The 21469-nt window shown below is 49.0% G+C and overlaps 2 protein-coding genes and 1 long non-coding RNA gene across 3 annotated transcripts; 2 read left to right on the top strand and 1 right to left on the bottom strand.

Annotated features, from left to right (window-relative positions):
- Nucleotides 1-1297: 1297 nt before the first annotated feature.
- On the bottom strand, nt 1298-6400 carry LOC136521464 (1,4-dihydroxy-2-naphthoyl-CoA thioesterase 1-like). Its single transcript, XM_066515213.1, has 3 exons — nt 6071-6400; nt 5763-5954; nt 1298-1558 (listed from the first exon to the last, which is right to left on the bottom strand). Exons 1-3 carry the CDS (start codon nt 6254-6256, stop codon nt 1403-1405), a joined length of 534 nt encoding a protein of 177 aa, XP_066371310.1. The 5' UTR covers nt 6257-6400; the 3' UTR covers nt 1298-1402.
- Nucleotides 6401-6961: 561 nt separating this feature from the next.
- LOC136538411 (uncharacterized protein At4g38062-like) lies at nt 6962-10538 on the top strand. Its single transcript, XM_066530382.1, has 2 exons — nt 6962-7127; nt 7216-10538. The coding sequence occupies exons 1-2, from the start codon at nt 7088-7090 to the stop codon at nt 10344-10346; spliced, it is 3171 nt and encodes a 1056-aa protein (XP_066386479.1). The 5' UTR covers nt 6962-7087; the 3' UTR covers nt 10347-10538.
- Nucleotides 10539-18842: 8304 nt separating this feature from the next.
- On the top strand, nt 18843-20699 carry LOC136538410 (uncharacterized). Its single transcript, XR_010779332.1, has 3 exons — nt 18843-19073; nt 19146-20020; nt 20136-20699. It is a non-coding gene; the product is annotated as an uncharacterized lncRNA (long non-coding RNA).
- The last annotated feature ends 770 nt before the right edge of the window (nt 20700-21469 follow it).

Below are 21469 nucleotides of genomic sequence, written 5' to 3'. Positions count from 1 at the left end.
AGCTTCTTTGCCATTGTGACCGGACTGTTTCTTTATACTTCAATTCATACTTAAATGCAAAATAGAGCTCCTATCATTTCCTTTTATAAGAAAGAAAAAAGGGTATACGAACCGTTATAATCCTCTATGTCTCATGTGTTACCCATCGAAACTCCGTGCGCGACACAAGATTTTTACTGCCATTTTTGAGATATTTATATAAGCAAACATTGATCTTCAATATTTGAATTCAATTGTGCCTCACCAATCCTCAATAAAATAGGAAAAAAGCGGGACACGTGCAAAAAAATTGTTTAATAGGGATGAGTGAGTAAATATGACAACATGCACTCACCTTTTTCCGCTGTCATCCCCGTTCAATACATGTACCTGACTCTTCTGACCTTGACCTTTTCATATGTTGACACCAGCTGCTTCCTTATATATTCGTCGAAACGGTGAAGAGGAAGGGGCAAGAGGGGACAAATGTCAAGCCACAAGAGTTCTTGTTGTGTTCCTGTCAGAGAGTAGCATCGAAGAGAGCCTGGTCCCATGCATTTTGATCCCCATCATTTCGGCATTTCCTGTATGCATTTCGAGAATGGGAAGCATAGGGAAAGGGCCTCACTAAGTGCGTAAGCAGCAATTGGCTGAATCACTACCTTCCATGTGGAAAATTAGGACTGCGTTAGCTTCAGACATGCATGACTGAAGTAACAAATGATAGTCGAGTGTCCCAAATATCCATATCTTGCTTTATCAAGTTCTTTGGTGTGGCACTTTCAGTCTTGTATCCACTATTCAAGGCAGCTAAAAATGGGTTCACTGTCGCTGTGCGCGATCTTGCCACGGCAAACTAAAGTCCTCGTTCTACTCTGAAAGAGGGGAGTTCACCATAGATAATCTTTCCAGAGAGGGGTAATATCAGAGATATTATCACCGGAGTCATGTGTTTCATTCCAATTTCCAACCGTAGCGTTGCCATAGCCAACCGATCCAAGAGGTAGGATAAGCACAGCAAAATTTGTAGATGAATTTTTCTAGGAGACTTGTGTTTTTGAGTTTTGCTATAAGAATCCGGAACGCCAAGACCACCTTTACTTTCGGGGAGGTAAACATCTTCCCAAGTAACTTTGCATTGCCCTCCTTTACAACCATTTTCACCTTTATTTACGACAAAGTTCACCGCCTGTTATTGCAACCGATGGCATTAAGTCATACAGTATGCATGTTCAACAAAAAAAGGTTCTGTTTGTTGTGTAGTGTTGATGAAGGCTCAACGGGACACATGGTACAGACGTACGTACAGAACAAGAAATTGGTGGTAAATAAGAAATATTATTATAGGCAATGCTTTTACAACATCCATCAGATCCGTGAAACCTGCAAGATGCAAGGCTTTCATCAGTTTGAAGGTTCTTTTCTACAGTTTTGATGCATATTTCTTTAGAGCATCTCCTGCCCTCTTGTGCTCCTCCGGCAACGACAGGTTAGACAGCAGCGTGACTCTGGATTCGGCGATCTGAGGCCCCTTCTCTCCTGTTGATGGATCCATCTTCCAGAGCTTTACCTCCCAAACCTTTCCAATCGATTTTTTTTTCCCAGAAAGAGTTCAGAAAAAAAAGGAACGAGTTGTAGACTTGTAGTAGCAGATCATAGTATGAATATATTCAACAGCAGAACTCTCACAAAAGAAAACATGGATAAAATAAATGTAAGACATGCAAAACAAGCACATCATAGAGTTTTGCTTTTGGGTGACGTTTGGTTTGGGAATAAGTAGGTTGGGATGGTCTCGTTTCAGTTTTTAAAGATGGGATGATTTTATCTACTGCTTAGTTGAGAAGGGACGGAGTTATTTCTGTTTCTTCTTTTGTTAGTCGACACTAAACTAAGGATGAGTCACTGACAATGGAGGACTGCAGAGTGCAGAGAGAGAGGGGTCCATCTGGGCAAGCTTGTTTGTTACTACCTTAGATGATTCAGATGTGCCGAGCCTCAATTAGCTATCCTTTATTATGCTAGCCAACTTCCACCAGTACTGTGATTTTGCTTCACTTAATTGCGCTAGCAAACAACCGGTGGTTAGTGCAATCGTGTGGAATCTACGTTGTAAGGAACATGGTTCAGCGCTGCCTATGCTCGCTAGTTCATTTGTTGCGCCCTACCTAAGGCGGGGTGGACAAATCATACCAAACACGTCCTTCGACTTTTTATCCATTCTAAGGATTTTATTACTCATCCATGTGATTTATCACGGAATCCTATTTTTTTTCATTTAGCAAGGTCACCGGACACTGACCATCGTCGCTATGGGTAGTGTCTAGTTGGAGACTGGAGAATGAGGTAGGATAGGGATGACCCTCTCCCTGTGTTTTAGTGTTTTTGTTAAAGATGCGATAGTTGCATCACTATTTTCAAGAATAGGATGGCTCCATCTCCCATCCCACGCTCGGTACTCTCCGTCCATTCTCGTCACGTTCGTTTCACTATGGCTTGTCGTAAATGATCGTAAATTTCTAGCCGGAACAGTATTTTTCTCTCACACAAACCAACCAGCAGTACTTCTTCACGAACCAGCAACGATATGAACCAGCTAACCGAACAGACTGCATGTCTCAAAGTGGATAGCTGCATTTCAGAAATTATGGCATGAACTGTCTGTAGAAATAACCAAAAAAAAATGTAATGCATATCCCATTACGGATAAGCCAAACACACCCAAGCCACGAGCCCAGGACAGTGAAACTCGGTAACGATTAACGAAAGAAACAAGCGCACGGAAGACCAAATCTCGTTTCAGATAACATCACTACTGAAAGCAAAATCGAACGGACCACGCGATCCGTGCTTGCAGTTGAAGTGGTTTGTGGCAAAGATCGATAACTTACAACAAACCACCACCGGCTTGTAACCTTGTTGTTTAGCGCCGGAACCAGCCGGCTGCCGCCATGGCGTGGCCGTGGCGTCACCTGCCGCGGGGTAGTTGGGTTGTGCGGCTAGGACTGGGTGAAGGGGCTTGACGGACCGGACCCGAGACTGACGGACAATATTTTTCGCCCACACGAAACTAATTAATAGTATTTTTAGCTATAGTTTACAAACGCAGAGAGATTAGTGGCTCCGCACGCAGACCGCCGCCGGCACCAATGACCATCCCCTGACCCCAGCCGTGTGGGCTCCTCTGTCCTCTCCGGTCACGGCCGTCTTCGACTTTCTTGGTGCATTCAGATAGTGCCAGTAGATCTTTTCCATTTTGCGCGTTTGAATGCAAAAAATTCTAGGTTTTGGCTACTGTAGCAGTTGTTTGTATTTGGCAATTAGTGTCTAATTATGGACTAATTAGGTTCGAAAGTTTCGTCTCGTGATTTCTTACCCAACTGTGCAATTAGTTTTTTTTTTCGTCTATATTTAGTACTCTATGCATCTACTGCTAGATTCGATGATATGGTTACTGTGCAAAAAATTTTGGGTAGATGACCCGAAATACTAGTAGTAGCGTTTCACTCCAAACATGGTCAGGTACTCTGGTCACCAACGCTCTGGTGCATTGCTACTCCGAATTGAATGGCTGGGACCGCGGTCCCGCGGCTGAGACAGCGACCTTGCCGGTGGCCCAACAGTGCGCCGCCATGGTGGACCACGCATGTTCTCGGAGCCCCGGTTCGGACCGGTTAGTGCTGCGTCCCGTGATGCACGGACAGATCAGCTAGCCGCTACTGCCCTGTCCTGCTCACCGTGTGCACGTTCAGTTGCATCGCATTGCTGTTGGAAGGACGGAAGATTATATTTCAAATCCTTGCTACTGCAACTCTAGTGTCTAGAGACGTGGACAGCCGGTGAAAACGGAAGGGAGCCGGCCGGCGGTTGCCCAGTCCAGGTCCAATCCAATCCGCCTCCCGCTGAAGCGTTGACGCGGCAAGCCCACGACACGTTCCAGGCTTTCAGTCCTCCCCCGTCCCCCCCCCCCCCCCCCCCCCCCCCCACCCCCACCTTTTTTTTTTCAAAAAGGTACACCCTCCAAATTTCAAACCCTTTCTGTTCCCCTCCATGGTTAGTTGGGATGGGGCGATAATGAGCATAACATTTGGCTAAGACCAAAGCTCTGCCTAACATGTCATATCGAAGTGAGAAAATAACACCGTTACTCAAAGCAGGGAATGAGTGCTCTGAGGACCTGTGCTGCTGGCTCTTCACTCTCTTTTGTTTTCCTCTCTCTCTCTCTCTCTCGCATCGTCCTTCTCCCTCTCTAATCTGAGCGGATTTGGCTAGTCAAGTTCGAGATTTTGTTGTGTGTCCGTGCTTCGATTGATAGGTTCTGCTTGACACCATTATTCATCACGCCTTTTCGTGTCCAATCTGAAGGATTGGATATGGTTTGAGCTTCAATGTTTTGTTTACAAGTTCTGAAGTTCCTTTTTATTTTCTGTTTGAGTGGATTTCTGGGAACGAATGAAAGAGGTTTGAGCACCACCAATCACACTCTGGTTCAGTTCTCACGTGACATTCACCCCTTGATATATAGCCAAATAAGCTCTTAGGGTTTTGCCATCTCCATTCCCCACTACACTAGCCCAATTGGCCATGTGTTGACTGCTGCCTTGACAAATTCTGGCTACCAGACACTCAAAATCAGTGCCCTAGATTACTATTTGGCCAAGTAACCAAACTAGTGCCGTCTGACTTTCCCACCAAGCACTATTGGTAACTGATGCTCTACCTAGACCTGACGGCATATGTATGCTGCTAGTTAGGGCGCGTTTAGTTGGCAAATTTTTTTGGTTTTGGATACTGTAGCACTTTCGTTTGTATTTAGCAATTAGTGTCTGATTATGGACTAATTAGGTTCGAAAGTTTCGTCTCGCGATTTCTCACCCAACTGTGCAATTAGTTTTGTTTTTCGTCTACATTTAGTACTCCATGCATGTGCCGCAAGATTCGATGTGACACTTTGAGGTAAAATTTTTTAGAATCTAAACAGGGCCTTAGAAATAAAAGATTTAGTCAATTGAAGATGAGCATAGCTATATATTTTTCTTAAGAAAGTGTATGTTGATGTTTGTTCTTTTCATTAAGAGGTAAATCACCGAAAAACATTAACCATCGCCATCACAAAGTGTTGTATGTGGACAACAAACCACCAAAGTCTCCATCTCTTTTTTTTTATTTACAAGGTGTAATGTATTTTGAGATAAAAATTAAAGTATTTCACAGAGTTTTTCATTGTGGGATATACTTTAGCACAACTAGATTCATATTTGAAATCCCTTTCATATGCAATAGGTTTTATAGTCATGAACGATATAATATAGGTGATTCTGTTTTACAGTGTTTTAGTTAAATATGCCAAACGGCATCTTACATATTTTGATAAAATATAGGGAGTGCTAAAGTAAAGAAATCTCCTATCTCAAAATCAGAAAACAGAAAATGAAATCTCTAACGAATATATAGTTTATTATCAAATTAAATTTAACGGAATCCACACGGTCCGTGCGGTGATGAGCACGGCCACGCAATCGAAATTAACAGAGATAGAACTAGAGGGTGTTTGATCCCATGACTAAACTAAAAGTTAATTAGTTCTGGGTTTTATATGCTAAATGCTAGTAAAAGCTAACGGGCCTCAACGCTCCAAACCCCACTTGGGGCTGGGGCCTGGGGGGTCGTTGACCAGCTCGTGCGGGGAGCAGTTGTGAGGCGTGGTCGAGATGGCCGGCGATGGTCGTAAAGGGGGATGATGCAATCATGGATGATGGAAGGGAAAACCAAGGGCGGCGGACCTGGGTGGAGCGTCCGACGTGAACGGGGACGGCCTGCGCGAGGACGGTGTCGCCGAGGGCCGCGCTGCGGAAGTGGTTGATGCTGAGCTGCACGCCGGCGACGCGGCTGTACCCCGACGCCATGTGCGCGCCCATGCTCGCCAGCGCCTCTGCCACCAGCGCCGACACGCCGCCGTGCAGCACCTTGAACGGCTGGATCATATTATATATCAGCGCGAGGTTGCCGTGTGGATGTTAGCTTATTAAACTCGCTCGCCGCGAGGAGGAAAGGGAAGACTTCTAGCAAGCACCAAAGCAGGAGTACTAGCCTGGCAGCAGATGTGAGTGACGGGGAGGCGGCCGGTGAGCCGCGACGGGGAGAGCTCCTCCATCTCGAACCCGAGGGCGTGCAGCGGCGCGTCCAGCTCCGCCATCATGGCCCTGGAATCCTTCGTCGTCGCCAGCGAGGCCGGCTGCTGCTGGCGCTGACGCGATGCGACCGTGGCGTCGTCCATGGCAAGACCTGCCCGCGCGCGGGGTAGTTGGGCGAGCGCACGCAGCTGGGGAAAGTTTGTGCGTGGAATGGAAGGTGGAAAGTTTGGGCTTTTGCACTCTCGGTCTCGGTTCGGTATCTGACCGACGACGATCAGGCAGGCGATTGGGATCGGCAGGTGAGTATTAATGCTCGGTTCCTCACTATTCAGCCTGTTCGCCAGCGAACACACCAACCCCGGCTGCTGACCATGTGGGCTCCTGATCGACAGTGACTAGCCAAACCTTTGAGCCCATGGGTCGGGGCCTTTGTACAAGCCAGCCCGCGACATCAATTAGACGGTAGGGCTCACTGAAGCCTGCAAATCCCTTTAGGCCTAGGTAGAGCCTCCTGAAGCCTGCAAATCACTTTAGGCCTAGGTGGCTCCGTGGGTACAGGGAGCTAGCTTAACTGGGCCAGTTTTATACTCAGGTATTGAGGCTGAGATAGGCCCAAATTGCGTGCGTGCGCGCCCCACCGTCAGCACAAGCCCTGCTTCCCACCAGGCAGAGTGGCCGCCGCGCAGCCAATTTCAAATCCTGCAAACATGCAGGGCCGGTAAAAACGGAACGGAGCCGGCCGCCTAGATCCGATCCACCTCCGCCTCCTGCGGCCGCGCCGCACCACCTCCTCCGTCCTCACTCCCCCTCCTCCCAGGTAAATCCCCCCAAATTTCAAATCCTTCTCGTTCCCCCTCCACTCCACGCTAGGGTTTCGCCATCCCCATTCCTCACTGCCAGTAGAAACGAGCCTTGGATCGGCGCCGCAATTGCTCGCTCCGTCCATGCCGAGCCCCTAGCCTCCTGACCCCTCCATGTCCCGTTCATTCTTCCCGACCTGCTCCTCCCTGAAAGGTGCCCGCCGCCGCCCGCCTCTGCAGCGCGATTTGGTTAATTTGCTTGGGTCTTGTGTTGACGTTTTCCTCTGATTTTGTTTCGGCAGCGGAAATGGAGGAGATGAGCAAGGAGCTGGACGACCTGCGGGCCGAGGTGGAGGCGCTCACCGCCCAGCTCCGCGCCAAGTCCGACCTCGCCGACGGCCTCAAGCGCGCGGGCGCGGACCAGGCCGCGCGGCTGCGGGATGCCCGGGCGGAGGCGGAACGCAATGCGGCGGAGGCCGCGGCCATGGCCGAGGAGGCGGCCGCCACAGGGGATCGGTGCGGGGTGCTGGAGTCCAGGCTGGCCGAGAAGGAGCAGGCACTGAGGCACCTCTGCGCGGCGCACGAGGCGCTCAAGGGCACGCTCCGGGAGAAGATCGAGGGCCTCGAGGGCGACAAGAGGGGCCTCCTCGCGGCGCTCGAGGACGCCGAGGGGAGGCGCGTGGAGCACGATGCCGCCCTGCGCGCGCGCGACGACGAGGTCGCGCGGCTTCGGGGGCTCCTGTCAGAGAAGGACAGGAGGTGCGGCGAGGCTGAGAAGAGGGCGTTGGCGCCCAGGGAGGTGGTGATGAGGGACGACATGCTGGTGAAGCTGGAGGAGGAGAAGGCCGCCGTCGAGGGCAAGCTCAAGTGGAAGGCTGAGCAGTTCAGGCACCTCGAGGAGGCACTCAAGAAGGTTCAAGATGACTTCAGGGCTGCCAAGAAAGAGTGGGGCTCAGATAGATCAACTTTGGTTAATCGGATTGGCACACTTGAGGCTGATTTGGATTCCAAGACCAGGGTTGCGGAGGATTTCCGGTCGAGGCTTGATATGTGCAGCCAGGCATTGGCCCATGAGGAAGGTCGCAGGAAGCGGGTGGAAGCAGAGATGTCTGAGTTGCGCCACATGTATGGCAATGTGGTCTCTGAATATGAAGGGGCCAAATCAATGGTCGAGTCGCTGAGCTCCAACACGGATGGGGAGATAGCATCTTTGAGAAGCTCACTGGCTGAGAAGGCTACATTACTCAAAGAAATGGGATACAGGAAGACACATCTTGAACAAGAAAATGAGGATTTGCGGTCAAGGCTCAAGGAGTATCAGGAGGCACAGATTGGTGGTGCAGATGCTGTTGTTTCATTGAAAAGTCTGCGGGAGAAGCTCCGAGCCTTGGAGCAGACACATAGAAGTTGCACTGAGAAGCTGCGAGGTAAGGAAGAAGAATGGAGATTGCAGATGGCAAAGCTTGTGAATGACTTGGATGGACGCTTATCACAGTTAGAATCCAAAGATATTCTTATTGGGCAACTGCAGAATGAGTTGCTGGGTAGTTATGGGTCCCTTGAGCTACAAATAGTGGAGAACTGGGAAGCTTTGATAATTCTTACTGTTGTGCAGGCAAAATTTCATGAGCCCTGCTCATTTGTTGATACTGCTCAACTGAATATGCAGCATCATTGTGAAGAAATTGAGAAGGAAATTGCTTCTGCCAAGAAACAGTTCGAAGAACAATCTTGCACTATTGTCCAGTCTCAAGCTGAACAGAAACAACAATCTGAGGTTATAGCAAAATTGTATGCAAGAATCGAGGAGTTAGAACACATGGAACAAGAACAAAAGAAGATGCAAAGGCAGCTTGATGCGTACAAAGAGATGCTGGAGAACACATCAAGAGATGCTCACTGCCTAAAAGATGAAGCTTCAAAGAAGGAAAGCACCCTGCAGGAGAAATTGAGGGAGGCATTAAGTGCTCTTGATGAAGCAAACTGTGCCCTTGCTGACAGGAAGACTGAGCTGAGCCAGTTAGAAATCAATCTCCATCATCAAAAGCAAGCAATTGAGCATTTGGAAAAACTGAAAATTGATTTGGAAACTGAAGTCGAAAGCTATATGTATGACAACCGTATCCTGAAGAGAGATCTGGATGCTGCTCTTGTTGCCAAAATGGAAGCTGAGGATTTCCTTAGACAAGAAAAGATGAAGTTAATATGTGCTCTCGATGAGGCAAAATATACCCTTTCTGAGAGGAACAGTGAGCTGACCCAGTTCGAGATCAATTTTAATCAGCAAAGGCAAGCACTGGAGAATTTAGAGAAGGTGAAGGTAGATATGGAAACTGAACTCAAAACATGTATGGATGAAAATTGTGTACTGAAGAGAGATTTGGATGTTGCAATTATTGCCAAAATGGACGCTGAGGAGTGTCATACAAAAGAAAAGGAGGAGCTATGTGGTATAATTAACGAGAAAGGAATGATGATGGATAAGCTTCAGCAATACATCACTGTGCTCGAAGAAGAAAACATTGGCCAGAAACTTGATTTGGGAAGTCTTATCAAGATGGAGTATGAGAAGTCCATTCACGAAGTGAAGAATAGGTACTCTGAAATTGTTGAGGTCTCTGACAAAAAACTTTTGGAGCTGGAAGAAAGCCTTAGATTCTTTGAGCAGAGATTTGCATGCAGGGAGCAGGAGCTCATGAAAATGTTTGATCAAGAGGAAGCAGATTGGTATACACTAATTGCAGAGAAAGAAATTGCTATTTCTGATATTCGACAAACTATTGAATCTGTTCAGCTTGACATCAAGCACCTTCTTGAGGCTGCAGCAGCAAAAGTGGCAGAAGTTCAGCTAGAGGTGAATCAGCTTTATGGTTTTGCAGAAACTCTGAATTCACTTAACGTCATCCAAGAGCATGATGCTGTTTTCAAGGATATGCTCATTGCAGAGTGCGAAAGAGAACTTGACTCCCTGCAGGTGAATTTAGTGCAAGAGAAGCATCAGTCAAGAAATTTGAAGAATCTTATTGAACAGCTGAAAGCTCAAACTGCTTCAGAAATGTCAGAAAAGGCAAAGGAGCATCTAGAAGTTACAACTAAGCTGAAATCATTGGAGGAAAGAAATGAAACATTAGATGAGCATCTGCGAGAGCTAAAGTCTAGAGCAACTGATATGTCTAATGTTGTACTACAAGAGAGGAATCAGTTGGTCGATGAGCTGACTGGACTAACCAATACCATTGGGGAGGTAATTTATGGAGGTGAAAGTATGATGTCAAATTTAAGAAGGATCATGCAGAAAGTTTATGAGGAGGAACCATGCAATGACAGGCTTACCTCAGAAAAAACTAATGGTAGAAGTTCTGCACCTTTGATCAGGAACAAATCAGGGCATGTCCTAGATAGAAGGTCGCCTCTGAAGGAGCACAACTACTAGCCTTAGTATAGGTCGGACCGTGTACTGACATTGCTGTAACAGTTGTACTCTGTTTTCCAAGAATCCATGACATGCCGCCGGTAGGGCTGTGCCTTTTCATTTCCTTACCCAGTGCCATCTGTGTTATGTTATTTAAACACAGTGGCTGTATTACCCAACACTTATTTTATGGATTGAATTTGAATAACATAGTTTCCCAAGTGTTGAAATGAAGCCTATGGTGTTTGCTGCCACTTCATTGTTCTGGACAGTGCACAGTTGGATTCTAGTATGATTTAGCTTCACTGGTTACATGCTGTCATGCTGCTATCCCTTGTGTTCTTGTTTCCAATCTGAATCTCTGATTATGCAATTGTTTTATGGATGTCATTAAGGCTATAATAAATGGATACTTCCACTCTGGCTTTGACAAATTAATCTGTATTTACAGATTTCTGAGTACCTGAACGAAATAGGGAACCATTCTTTTTGGCTGCGGCTAACAAATAAACCACAAATCGTCCAAAGTAAACTTTGGATGGATAAATAGATGACATTACATTTCAGAAATTTTTACAGCTTATACAGTCTACTCCTAGCAAATGATGATGACATTATTGTCACCGTAATCTAAACCCTAATAGCAAAGACTCTCTCTGTTGCCTTCGCCGCTGGCATCCAAGGAGGAGCTACTTTCTTAGACATGTAGGGCAGTGCGCACACCGGCTGTGCTGCCGTCGGCGCAGGCGGGCAAACGTTGCGGCGCTGGTAGGAGCTGCAGCACTGCTGGTTGCAACGGTGGTGAAAAGACGGCTGCATGCGGATGGCCCCTGCGAACTCCTGCGTGCTCTGGACGCGTCGCATCGCCTGTTTCGCCTGTTGCGGGTGTGCGCGCACGGCGAGAGCTTGCTCGCTCTGCGCGCGCCGCATCTCCAGCGGCAGGGGTGGAAGTCCGGCCGCCGATCTCCGCCTGCAGACAACGCCGCCGCCGGAGCCAGCGTGAGGGGTGGTCGTCACGAAAACACGGAACGTCGCGGCCGGCCGCGTAGCCCGCAGGCGGTCGTACTCGTCGCGCATGTGCGCGAGCTCCTCGTCGCACGTGACCGACACGATCACGTCCTGGACGCCCTCGTTGGCGAGGCGGTGCCTGATCGCGCGCACCTCCGCGCCGCCGGCCATCTCCGACAGCCGCGACGTCATGTCGGGGAAGGTCGCCGCGCGCGGCACGACGAGGACGCGCGTCTCGCCGCCGACGTACCTCAGTGCCCCGTCGGGGCCGCGGGGCAGGAAGCGGCCGCCGTGGCTGCACATCAACCTCATGCGCGCGTCGCTGGCGTCGCAGGGCGCCTCTGCCGCAGCCATGGGGTCGTCGGTCGGGTGGGACAGTGGAGTGGATGATGCGGCTTGTTGAGTCATGAGTTTATAACCCCGCCGTGGCGCTATTGACGCGTGAGCGAAGATTACGCGATCGAATTGGACTCGAAGACCTGATCAAGTCCGGATCGAGGTGGACGGTAGTTGCCGGTGCCGTTCGCGGGACGACATTCTTCAGCAGACTGAGTCGTATTGGGCTCGGAACACTTCTTCAATTGACTGTCGGAATCAATTCCAACAATAGATCTCATCCATTGAAACGCCAACACGTGGTTCGCTGACAGGTTACAGGAGGAGAGACGCTTTTAGGCACATCAGGAGCAGAAATGGTTGGGTTTCGCTCCCCATTTGTACAAGAAGATGTTTCGCGCGTTGCTACGGAGATTAAAAATAAATAAATTAAGTGAAGATAATATGGATAGCTTTCGTTGAGATGGCGTTTGATTCGATGAAATGTAACGCAATCTATTTACTTGGGGGACTAGATAACGACGTTTGGTTCGATTCGTCTGTTGTGCAATACCACGTAATGAGATATCGTGCTATTCATCAGTGATACCGCTCGTCTCTGACCCTTATTTTATTGCGCTGCAGCCGTCTCTCCGTATTACCGTTACGACATCGAACCAATCAAAGTAAGCAATCATCGATCCCACCGACTAAACCCACGTGAGCTGATTTCATTTGCGGTTACGTTACCTGAGGATGAACCAAACACCATGTAAGAAGTTGAAAGTTAGTGGGATGAGAGGACTATTAGTCGTTTTGCTTGTACAGAACCTTCTTTCATATTTTAATCAATTTCAATAGGGGGCAAAAACCCTCCCGTTCGTTCAAAAAAAAGATAGGGCTATTAGTAAGAGATGATGTGCATGGCTTGCATGTTAAGATATATTTGTAGTGCGAATTAGCTTTATAAAAGATATAGATAGGTAAAGCTTTAGTTTGTATCAAATTGCACCGACCCAATGGTACTACTACTAACAGTAGCTAAGTATTCTCTACGTTCCAAAATAGAGGTGGTTTTAGTTTTGTTTAACTTAAACTTCTCTAACTTTTATCAAATTTGTAGAAAACCATAGTGACATCTACCAAACAAATACATAGACATGTTAGTAACATCTACCAAATAAATTAATAAATCCAAACATGCTTTATGGTAAACAAAATTATAAAGTTGTTGAATTTAGACAAAACTACAAGGACCTATATTTTAAAATAGATAGGGTGCTTATATATTCGAAAATGTAGAGATATGCCTCTACTTGTACCACAATGCACAAGAACAAATTCTTGGACATTGGAAACTTTCTAAAGAACTTGTCATTGAAAATGGGAGGATCAACGAGTAATCCACAACAATACGCAAATTTCCCTGATGGAGGTCCCTTGGAACCACTTGTCGTTCATGAATTGATCCTCGTGGAGCCCTCTTTTGCTTTATCCATTCAAGGTCAGCAACATATGCAACGATTCCTCTTCGTCCCACTATTTCTCATTAAATCCTCATCATCTAAGATATTTTTTTTTCTCGAACGCGCATTAACACGATATTCGTTAAGCAGAAGTAGAAACTTCAATGAAAAATACAAACTGAAGCAGCAGGCTTCACGGCCCTGCGGCAGCACGTGATTGTGATTTACATGTTAAATTTTTTTGCGACGGTTGAGCCACCGATCCTAGAGCATCGCTAATAACAACCGCAGTTGCTTGTAACCTGCTAAACACCATTCAATGGTGTCCTCTTGAACCTTGAGCGCCAAGCTTGCCGGGGCTGTGGAGACACCATTGAAATTCCTCGCATTCCTCTCCTTCCGTAGCGTCCATCCGAAGAGGAAGAAGAGTGACTCAAAGCCCTTCCGCACTTGCTTATCGACAAGCTTCCTGCTGCGCAGCCACCACTCGAGCACCTTCTCCTCCTGTACGAGCATTTGGGAAACAAGGTCACTAACAACATTGCGACAGGCGCAGCCATTCAGCCCAGGCACATTCCAAACATAGCAGTTGTCTGTTATCATTGAACAACAATTTGCGACTGAACAGGCCCCTAAACAAGGCTACATGCCTTCCCCCTCCAGCTCGGCCAGGTTCAAGTTCATGGCCACGGGGCCCGGGGGGTGGCTTCATTAGATGGACATCTTAATTAATTTTAATCACTAGTATAATTAGCTAGAACCTGGAAGCGAGCAGGAAAAGTCACTAGTAGAGCAAGTTGCAGAGTAGAGCTGCTGAGCGAACAGGAAAATTAAAGTCAGGAAGCTCCAAAGCTAGAACCTGGAAGCGGTGCTACAGGCGCAACGTAATGCAACACTCGTCACACTAGAACAGGGGAGTACAGTAGTACTATTTTTTTTCTCCATTGTAATCATATACTTCCTCCGTTCCAAATTATAAATCAATCAAAAAAATCTTGGAGAGTCAAAGCATCTTCAAAATTATAGAAGGGAACACAAAGATTTTAAGACATCAAATAGGTATACTATGAAAATATAACTAATAAAAAAATCTAATGATACTTAGTTGGTATCATTAATGTTATTATCTTATTATATCAATTTGGTCAAACTTGAAAAATTTTGACTCTCCAAGATTCGTGGAATGATTTATAATTTGGGACGGAGGAAGTATCTCTTAAAGCCAAAAGGTCATACAGTAGTACTAATTTATTTTCTTTCTCCATTGTAGCTAAATTAAATAAATACGATGTTATCTCATATCTGTTTATTCCATGATCTTCTTTCTGCCATACACACTTCAATTGAATCAATTTGAAAATATTTATGCATATGTATAATTATATTTATTTACATCTTTAATTTATACTAGATATATGCGTTGCACAAAGATTACAATTTTTTTTGATTGAACCTGACGTGAATGTGCGAGCTCCGAGGGGTTCATATTGGACGCGAACACGTGTATCCGTACTTCGTACTAGAACCAAGGGATGCGGACGCGTGGGCTCCGAGTGAAGGACGAAGGACGATTCGTAGCAAGTAGATGATAACCTTACATTCGTTTTAGGTGTTGAAATTTCTCTTTATTATCATCGTATAAATTTTGTCGACACTCGGTGCCTCGACGAGCTGGCCCCCTATGTATGGATCCTGGCTCCGCCCCTGACGGGGTCAAAGTCAGGCGAGAACAGAGTCTGTAGCGCCTCATGCTTGGACGGCGTCAGCGGGTCCACGAAGGTCGCCATGTACCTCTGAAGCGCCTCCAGGTTGGCAGGTGGTACGTCAACAGCTACCCCAAGCTTCTGTATTAGGACTGACTGAGCCTGCAATGTTGCGTTGGCCGCACGAGGTTTGGCCGCCAGCCGACTGCTGCGTCTGATCGACAGCACGGTAGCAGGTGTGCGCGACTTACGAAGCCTCGGCCCCGTCTTGAGGATCGGCGAGTCCAACGGAATGCAGACGCGGGCTTCGATCTCATCCACTAATGCGGCGGCGGACGCCCTCGGCGGCGTCAAGATCACGCCCGCAGCGGAAGGGCCGGCAGATGGCGCGATGAACTCGAGCTCCATGAGCTCCCAGGCCTCCTGTGCATCCGGCACTAGTTGTGTTTCCTGGCCGGCAACGACAGGCCCGTCATCCAGGATGGGCCTCAGAAGGATCCCTTCACCCCTCACAAAAGGGCTTGCGTCAATGACATCCCTCAGGGGACGTGGGAGCGACGAGGGCCCAAATCAGGCGAGCACAGGTCGAGGTCACGCCTTGGCGCCCTAACAGGGGACCGAGTAGCAAGCTCAGCCTCGAACTCCATCGGGTCCACACGGGAGGGCCCCCCCTGCCTCGCCCCAAGATCGAGGTCGCCGGGGTCAACTTCCATGGCCACCCCCATCACGAAACGCGGCTTCAGGTGGTCAGCAGCAGTCTTTTCGCCACCGCTTTCGGCGTGCACAGCGCCGCGCCCAGGGTATGACCCCTGCTGCACCGCGGCAGGCCCCGAAGTGACGTCTGGGATTTCGCGGCCCGAGTTTCCACGGGCAGCGCGGCGTGGGCCCCCCTGCTCGCAGCGAACACCATTGCGGAACGGCGTCCCCCAGTCACTGCCCGCAGGGGCCCACCCCATCTCGTCCTCAACGACGATCCGCGCCACCGCCGCGCCGCCGCCGCGCGAACGGAAGGCTGGACCAGAATCACGCCCATGGGCCGGCGCGTCGCCGGCGTTCGGCATGCGCACAATCCTGGGACCAAACGACGAACGCGATGGACAATCGAACCCCGGGTGGTAGCCATTGTAGTTACTGTCCCCGCTATCCGATTCATCGTCGCCGCCATTCATGTTTTAGCCGGCTCAAACCAGCCAGTCAACCATATTTTTCTCTCACAATAAACCAGTATCAGCTAGCCTAAACAGTATTTTGCTACTATAGTTCAGTTCGCTGGTCTGGTCCGGCTGACCAGCCGACTAATCCTCCTCACAACAACCAGTCAGTTTCAGCCGCTACAGTGTTTCTCTCTTACAACAACCAGTCAGTTTCAGCTAAGTTTCAGACCAGCGAACGGGGCCTATAATTGTTAGAACTCGCTGACAAATGCCATTATGGACGTATCTGACGTCTTTGGGTCCCCCTGCAGGTGATGTATCTATGTTGTATTCTCGTATAGACCAAATTGCCCTGGGGGACAGAAGGATAAGCCCCGATTCGTATCCGCTCGATTCATCGTTTCAGCGATATGCGTCAGCGGCTTCTAGAACATCAACCTCGATTCATGTCTCGCCGGCGGCGGCTTTGGAGACCGGCGTGGGCGCAGGCTGCCGGTCGCGGCAGGCGAGTGGTCGCGGGCGGTCCGTCACTGCGGTGGCGCGGCGGGCGGTCGCTGCGGAGGCAGTCGCGGGCGGGCCGTCACTGCGGTGGCGCGGCAGGCAGTAGCTGCGAAGGCAGTCGCGGCGTTCGCAGCTGGCGGATGCAGGTGCTGGTGTCCCAGTCGTCATTGCAGGCGCGGGTGGCGCAGCCAGCTTGGAGAGCAGCCACCGCCGAGAACGAATCGAGGCTGGTAGGGTACGTCGCGCTGAATCGGTCTCTATGTCCGGGATGGCCTTATCCTTCTGTCCCCATGGGCAATTTGGTCTCTACAGAAAATACAGTAGGGGTACGGCACCTGCGGGTGGGCTCAAGGACGCCAGATACGTCTATAATCGCAATTATCATTTATCAGCGAGTTCGACAATTATAATGGCAAATTTCCTATTAGATGAATTGTAATGGCAAATATCCAAAACGTGAAAATTGTAATGACTTCGATCAAAATAACCCATATATAAAAAGCGAAGTGATCCGTATGTTTTTCTACTTTCCAAAGTACCCTTTGCTTCTCTATGTCGCGTAAGTGACTCGGGCTAGCAAGTCAAACGTGACGATTCCGCCAGAAAGCACGGGAGGCCGTTGAATTGCGCCCGCTGGCCTTGACGGTGACTTCGAGCTCAGCCGACGTTCTCTGAATGGTAGAAACGCTACTCAGCTCACTTTCCGTGCCGTGAGGTCTCTGGTTGTCTGGTGCTAATAATATTTGCTCAAAAACTTTACTAGTATAGGACTAAGACTGTCTCCAACAGACTACCCAAACCGCGACCCATCCGCATTTTAGGTAGCGCACAGTGCTTTTACGTAGAAAAATCATCCTCCAACGGACTACCCAAACACGGCAGCCATTTTGCCTCCGACAAAACACGGGACGCAAATTTGTGTCCTCTCTCGTTCCTTTGCGTCTCCTCCGGCGGGTCCCACCACCACGAGCTCGGGGACGACCGGAGCAGGGGCGGAGCTCGGGGACGACCGTCGCCAGGGCCGAGCTCGCCCGCGCCGGGACGGAGCGCGTCGGGGCGGAGCTCGCCCGCGCCGGGGCCGAGCTCGCCGGGGCGGAGCTCGCCCGCGCTTGCGTCTCCTCCGGCGGGTCCCACCACCACGAGCTCGGGGACGACCGGAGCCGGGGCGGAGCTCGGGGACGACCGTCGCCGGGGCGAAGCTCGCCCGCGCCGGGGCCGAGCTCGCCGGGGCGGAGCTCGCCCGCGCCGGGACGGAGCGCGCCGGGGCCAAGCTCGCCCGCGCCGGGGCGGAGCGCGCCGGGGCCGAGCTCGCCGGGGCGGAGTGCGCCGGGGCCGAGCTCGCCGGGGTGGAGGTTTGCGTCCTCGGTTGCGTCCTCGGTTGGAAAACGGGAGTTTTGTCTGTCTATCCATTCTACTGTGCGTGACCCAATCTACCGAATAGGTCTCACGTTTAGGTCTTCGTCGTTGGAGACAGTCTAAGAGTACTATTTATCTCTTTATTTTTTTGTTGGAGAAGGCCTATGATATTGAGTATTGACTTTTGTGTTTCTCCCCACTGATCGCTGTAATCAGTTGACGATGTTCTCCACGTATAAATGCGTGGTGACTTTTGGTGATCCTGAATTCTGAGAAAGCAAAGTCAAACAGTATACACCCTCATTTCTGTTCTTACTTTTCAGGTGTTCGCTTGCATTCAAATTCTAGAGTCAACGGCTCAACGCAGGAGTGCGACAATCGAGTTCACAGAGAAGAATATTTACACATTTTTTACAGTCGAATGTAAAGCCTCCATCCTCGTTGGTTTTGGAATCGAGTTCATCACCACCAGTTACAACTTACAACCAGCAATAGTACTAAATTAAAATTGGCCTCTGAATTTGTCATTTAGATCTATAAATTTTTAAAAATATTTTTAGATCTCTAAACATGTTTAAGCTGAACTTGTTCTACCTTCAGATAATCACAAGATCATAGATCTACAGATTACATATCACAAAAAACAATTTTTTTGTATGAAAAATCAAATCACATATCAGGAAAGGCCATGACCATCCATCCGATCAAAGACTCTTCAGGGCTGCTGTGCGCCTGTGCCCATCTCGGGCCTCCGCTTCGTCCTCTTCCTCTGCGACAGCTGCACGCACAAATGGCACTGCCGGCCGCCTCGCAGGCTCCCGATCCTCTTCCCTTTTCCCGGCAGCAACGCGCGCAGGTGCTGCACATGTGTGTTGTAAATTCATGTGTTTTTTCGTGTTAAAACACATGTATTGTATAGCATTTTTTATCCAGTTTTTCAAAACAAAAAAGTCTCCCTTTCCCTTGCTGTTCATATTTAACCCAACTTGGTCAGCATTCACATGCCACCTCCTGCCCTCCCTCGTCGCTTCCAATAAATCTACCTGCTCCCCGACGCGGCGGGGCTCGGCCATGCCCGTACCGCTAGGAGCTGTAGGCGGCGCACCCACAGGCCGCAGCAGCAGCCACGGATGAGGAGGCCTCCAATCGCGGAGCGCGTGCGCCGCTCGCTCCTCCTCCTCTGCTGCTGCCTCGCCGCCTGGTCACCGCCGGCCGTGCGCGCACTCCCGCTGTGCACTGACGGGCGTGAGCACCTACCGCTTCCTCCAGATTCTCTCCCTCTTCCCGCGGGCGTGTTCTGATTCGCTTGTTTTGCAGGGGCGCCGGTGCCGCTGAACAGGACGCTGGGCTTCTGCTCCGCTTACGGCGGGCGCAGCAGCAGCAGCAGGAACTCGTGGAAGGTAATTATCTAATTGACTAATTATCTTATATTTATTGATACAAATATTTCTTTATGTTAATGAATAATTACTCATTGCTATAAGTAGATGCAGAACTGTTGTATTGCGCAAAACGGTCGATGGTGCATACACTCACATCCGATAAAAAACACAAATTACTACCCTCTCTCTTTTTTTTGCGAGGATTACAAATTACTACTCAACAAGTGAAAATAAGTCTTTTTATTTCAATTCTGTTAAATAATTTAAAGAACACTAAGAGAATGATATTGTGTTCAAATAAAAATTATGCAATCACAAAATAAATAGGTATGATTTTTTATTTATCGCATTGCTATGTATGCATATATCATTTTATTTTTTAAGGCCAGTAGGTCCTCTTTTAGAGTTTGGAACAGGGCCTCGAATTTTGACAGCACGCCCTGCTGTGGAAGATGATGCCCAGCTGTTCTTCCATTGCGATCTCCCACGGGCGGTATGGTTCTCTTTTACCCCTCCTATGAGAACTGACAATCTCCCTCAAGAAAGTGATGGCATCCAACTAATCCTCCAAACCGTTATTTCCGAATCCATATCTAATGCTCTTTTTCACAGAATTCTTTTCACTATGTGGTATATTTGGAAGGCTAGAAATGACAATCGCTTCCAAATAAAAACATGGACCCCTATGCAGGTACACAGTGCAGTTGCTGCACATATCAACACACACACACACTCAGGCAGTGGTTCCACCGGCCACTACTGCAGCAAACTACACCACCGGAATGTCACAGCCACGACACTCTCAGCAAGGTATGCCCAATTCCAATGCAGGAACGGCAACTCTCAGTGAAGCGTCATTTGAGCCTGTAGACACACTACCCACCCCAACACAACTGCAGGCTGTATAAGACTTTCATTGCAACAGGTGCCAACGGCGAACAGGTTTGAAATTACCACGCTGGCTCTATTGCAAGGATCTAGATGCTATGTGGATGCATCCACTCAGCCGAACCATCAAAATTTACAGTCCAGGTCGGCTGGACTTGGTATATTCATTCTTAATTTCTAGGAATAACCAACCCAGGCGATTTACATTAAGGCCAAACTTGGTGTTTGCACTTCTGTGATCATGGCTGAGGCTGCTAGCCTGGCCCTTGCTTCGGATGTCATCGACAGGCTTCATCTCAACGGCATCAACTTCTTGTCGGACTGTGAACAGTTGGTTCGCTTCCTCAACAAGGATGACCTCTCCCATCCACCTGACGGGAGAATCAAATATTTCACTCAAACCTTCTCCAACCAATCAAGAGGTAGATCATCCAAGATCTTCAAGATCCACCGGTGGCTGAACACCACAGCGGATTCTTTGGCGTGCCAGGCAGCTGAAGACCCGACTACTCAATTCTCCGATTTAGAGTTCTGCTCCTATGAGCACCATGTTTCTCAGTGCTCCTTATTACAAGCTCTACAATCTGGAAGCTTGAACGATGTAACAATCCTTGCAGCGCGTTGCTGCTAAATATAAAGTTGTTTGTTGTAAAAAAAATATTCTAATATTCAGAATATATGGCTACAAAATAAACTGGAGCCCGCCGCTACAGCGGCCTGCTCCATCACCGGCCAGGCATCGGCTTGGGGTGGGGCATGGTCGGGGCTGGGCTCGTACACTGCGGCCGACTTGGGGCTACGCCATGGAGGTCCAGCGGAAGGAGGATGGCATAGGCCAGTGCACGAGATGGGCCGCGGCCGCTGGTGGGCTGGGGGGCAACGGATGGAGTCAAACCTGGGGCGGTGGCCTTTGGCGAAACTTGAGGAAGGCGGATCTAGGGGCGGCAGCCGGTGGCGGACCGTGGGGCGGCGGGCGGCGGCGCACGGGAGGGGCGCGCGTGCGGGAGTTGGAGGCGGAGACGAAGTTCTGGGCGTGCATGCGGGAGTGGGAGGCGGAGACGAAGTTCTGGGCGTGTGCAAAGGTAACCGCCTGTGGGTACACACGGGCGGGTAAACTATAACACCCCGGTGTTATGCCAGCATTTAGGCACTGCAAATCATGCATATCATGCATCATCAAGCATCCTAATCATACATGCCTAATCATGTAAATAATAACTGAAACACTGCTTCGAAACATACGAAACATGCTTGTGAAACGTAAATGATGCATACACTTGTTAGAGTTGTTTTGCCCTGATTATGCTTGCTAGGTTAGTAGAACTTGTTTGGTTATGATTGTAAATCATCTAGAATTATTTAGTACAACTT

Source organism: Miscanthus floridulus, chromosome 2 (genome assembly GCF_019320115.1).
Source record: "Miscanthus floridulus cultivar M001 chromosome 2, ASM1932011v1, whole genome shotgun sequence".
Taxonomy (NCBI): Eukaryota; Viridiplantae; Streptophyta; class Magnoliopsida; order Poales; family Poaceae; genus Miscanthus; species Miscanthus floridulus.
Note: the sequence above shows the minus strand (reverse complement) of the source record. Positions and strands in the feature narration are given on the sequence as shown.

Coding starts and splice junctions, on each gene's coding strand:
- LOC136521464 (XM_066515213.1), bottom strand. CDS start 6,256: ATGGACGACGCCACGGTCGCATCGCGTCAGCGCCAGCAGCAGCCGGCC. Junction 5,955..6,070: donor TCACTCACATCTGCTGCCAG/GCTAGTACTCCT, acceptor AATATGATCCAG/CCGTTCAAGGTGCTGCACGG. Junction 1,559..5,762: donor ACGTCGGACGCTCCACCCAG/GTCCGCCGCCCT, acceptor TCGATTGGAAAG/GTTTGGGAGGTAAAGCTCTG.
- LOC136538411 (XM_066530382.1), top strand. CDS start 7,088: ATGTCCCGTTCATTCTTCCCGACCTGCTCCTCCCTGAAAG. Junction 7,128..7,215: donor GACCTGCTCCTCCCTGAAAG/GTGCCCGCCGCC, acceptor TTGTTTCGGCAG/CGGAAATGGAGGAGATGAGC.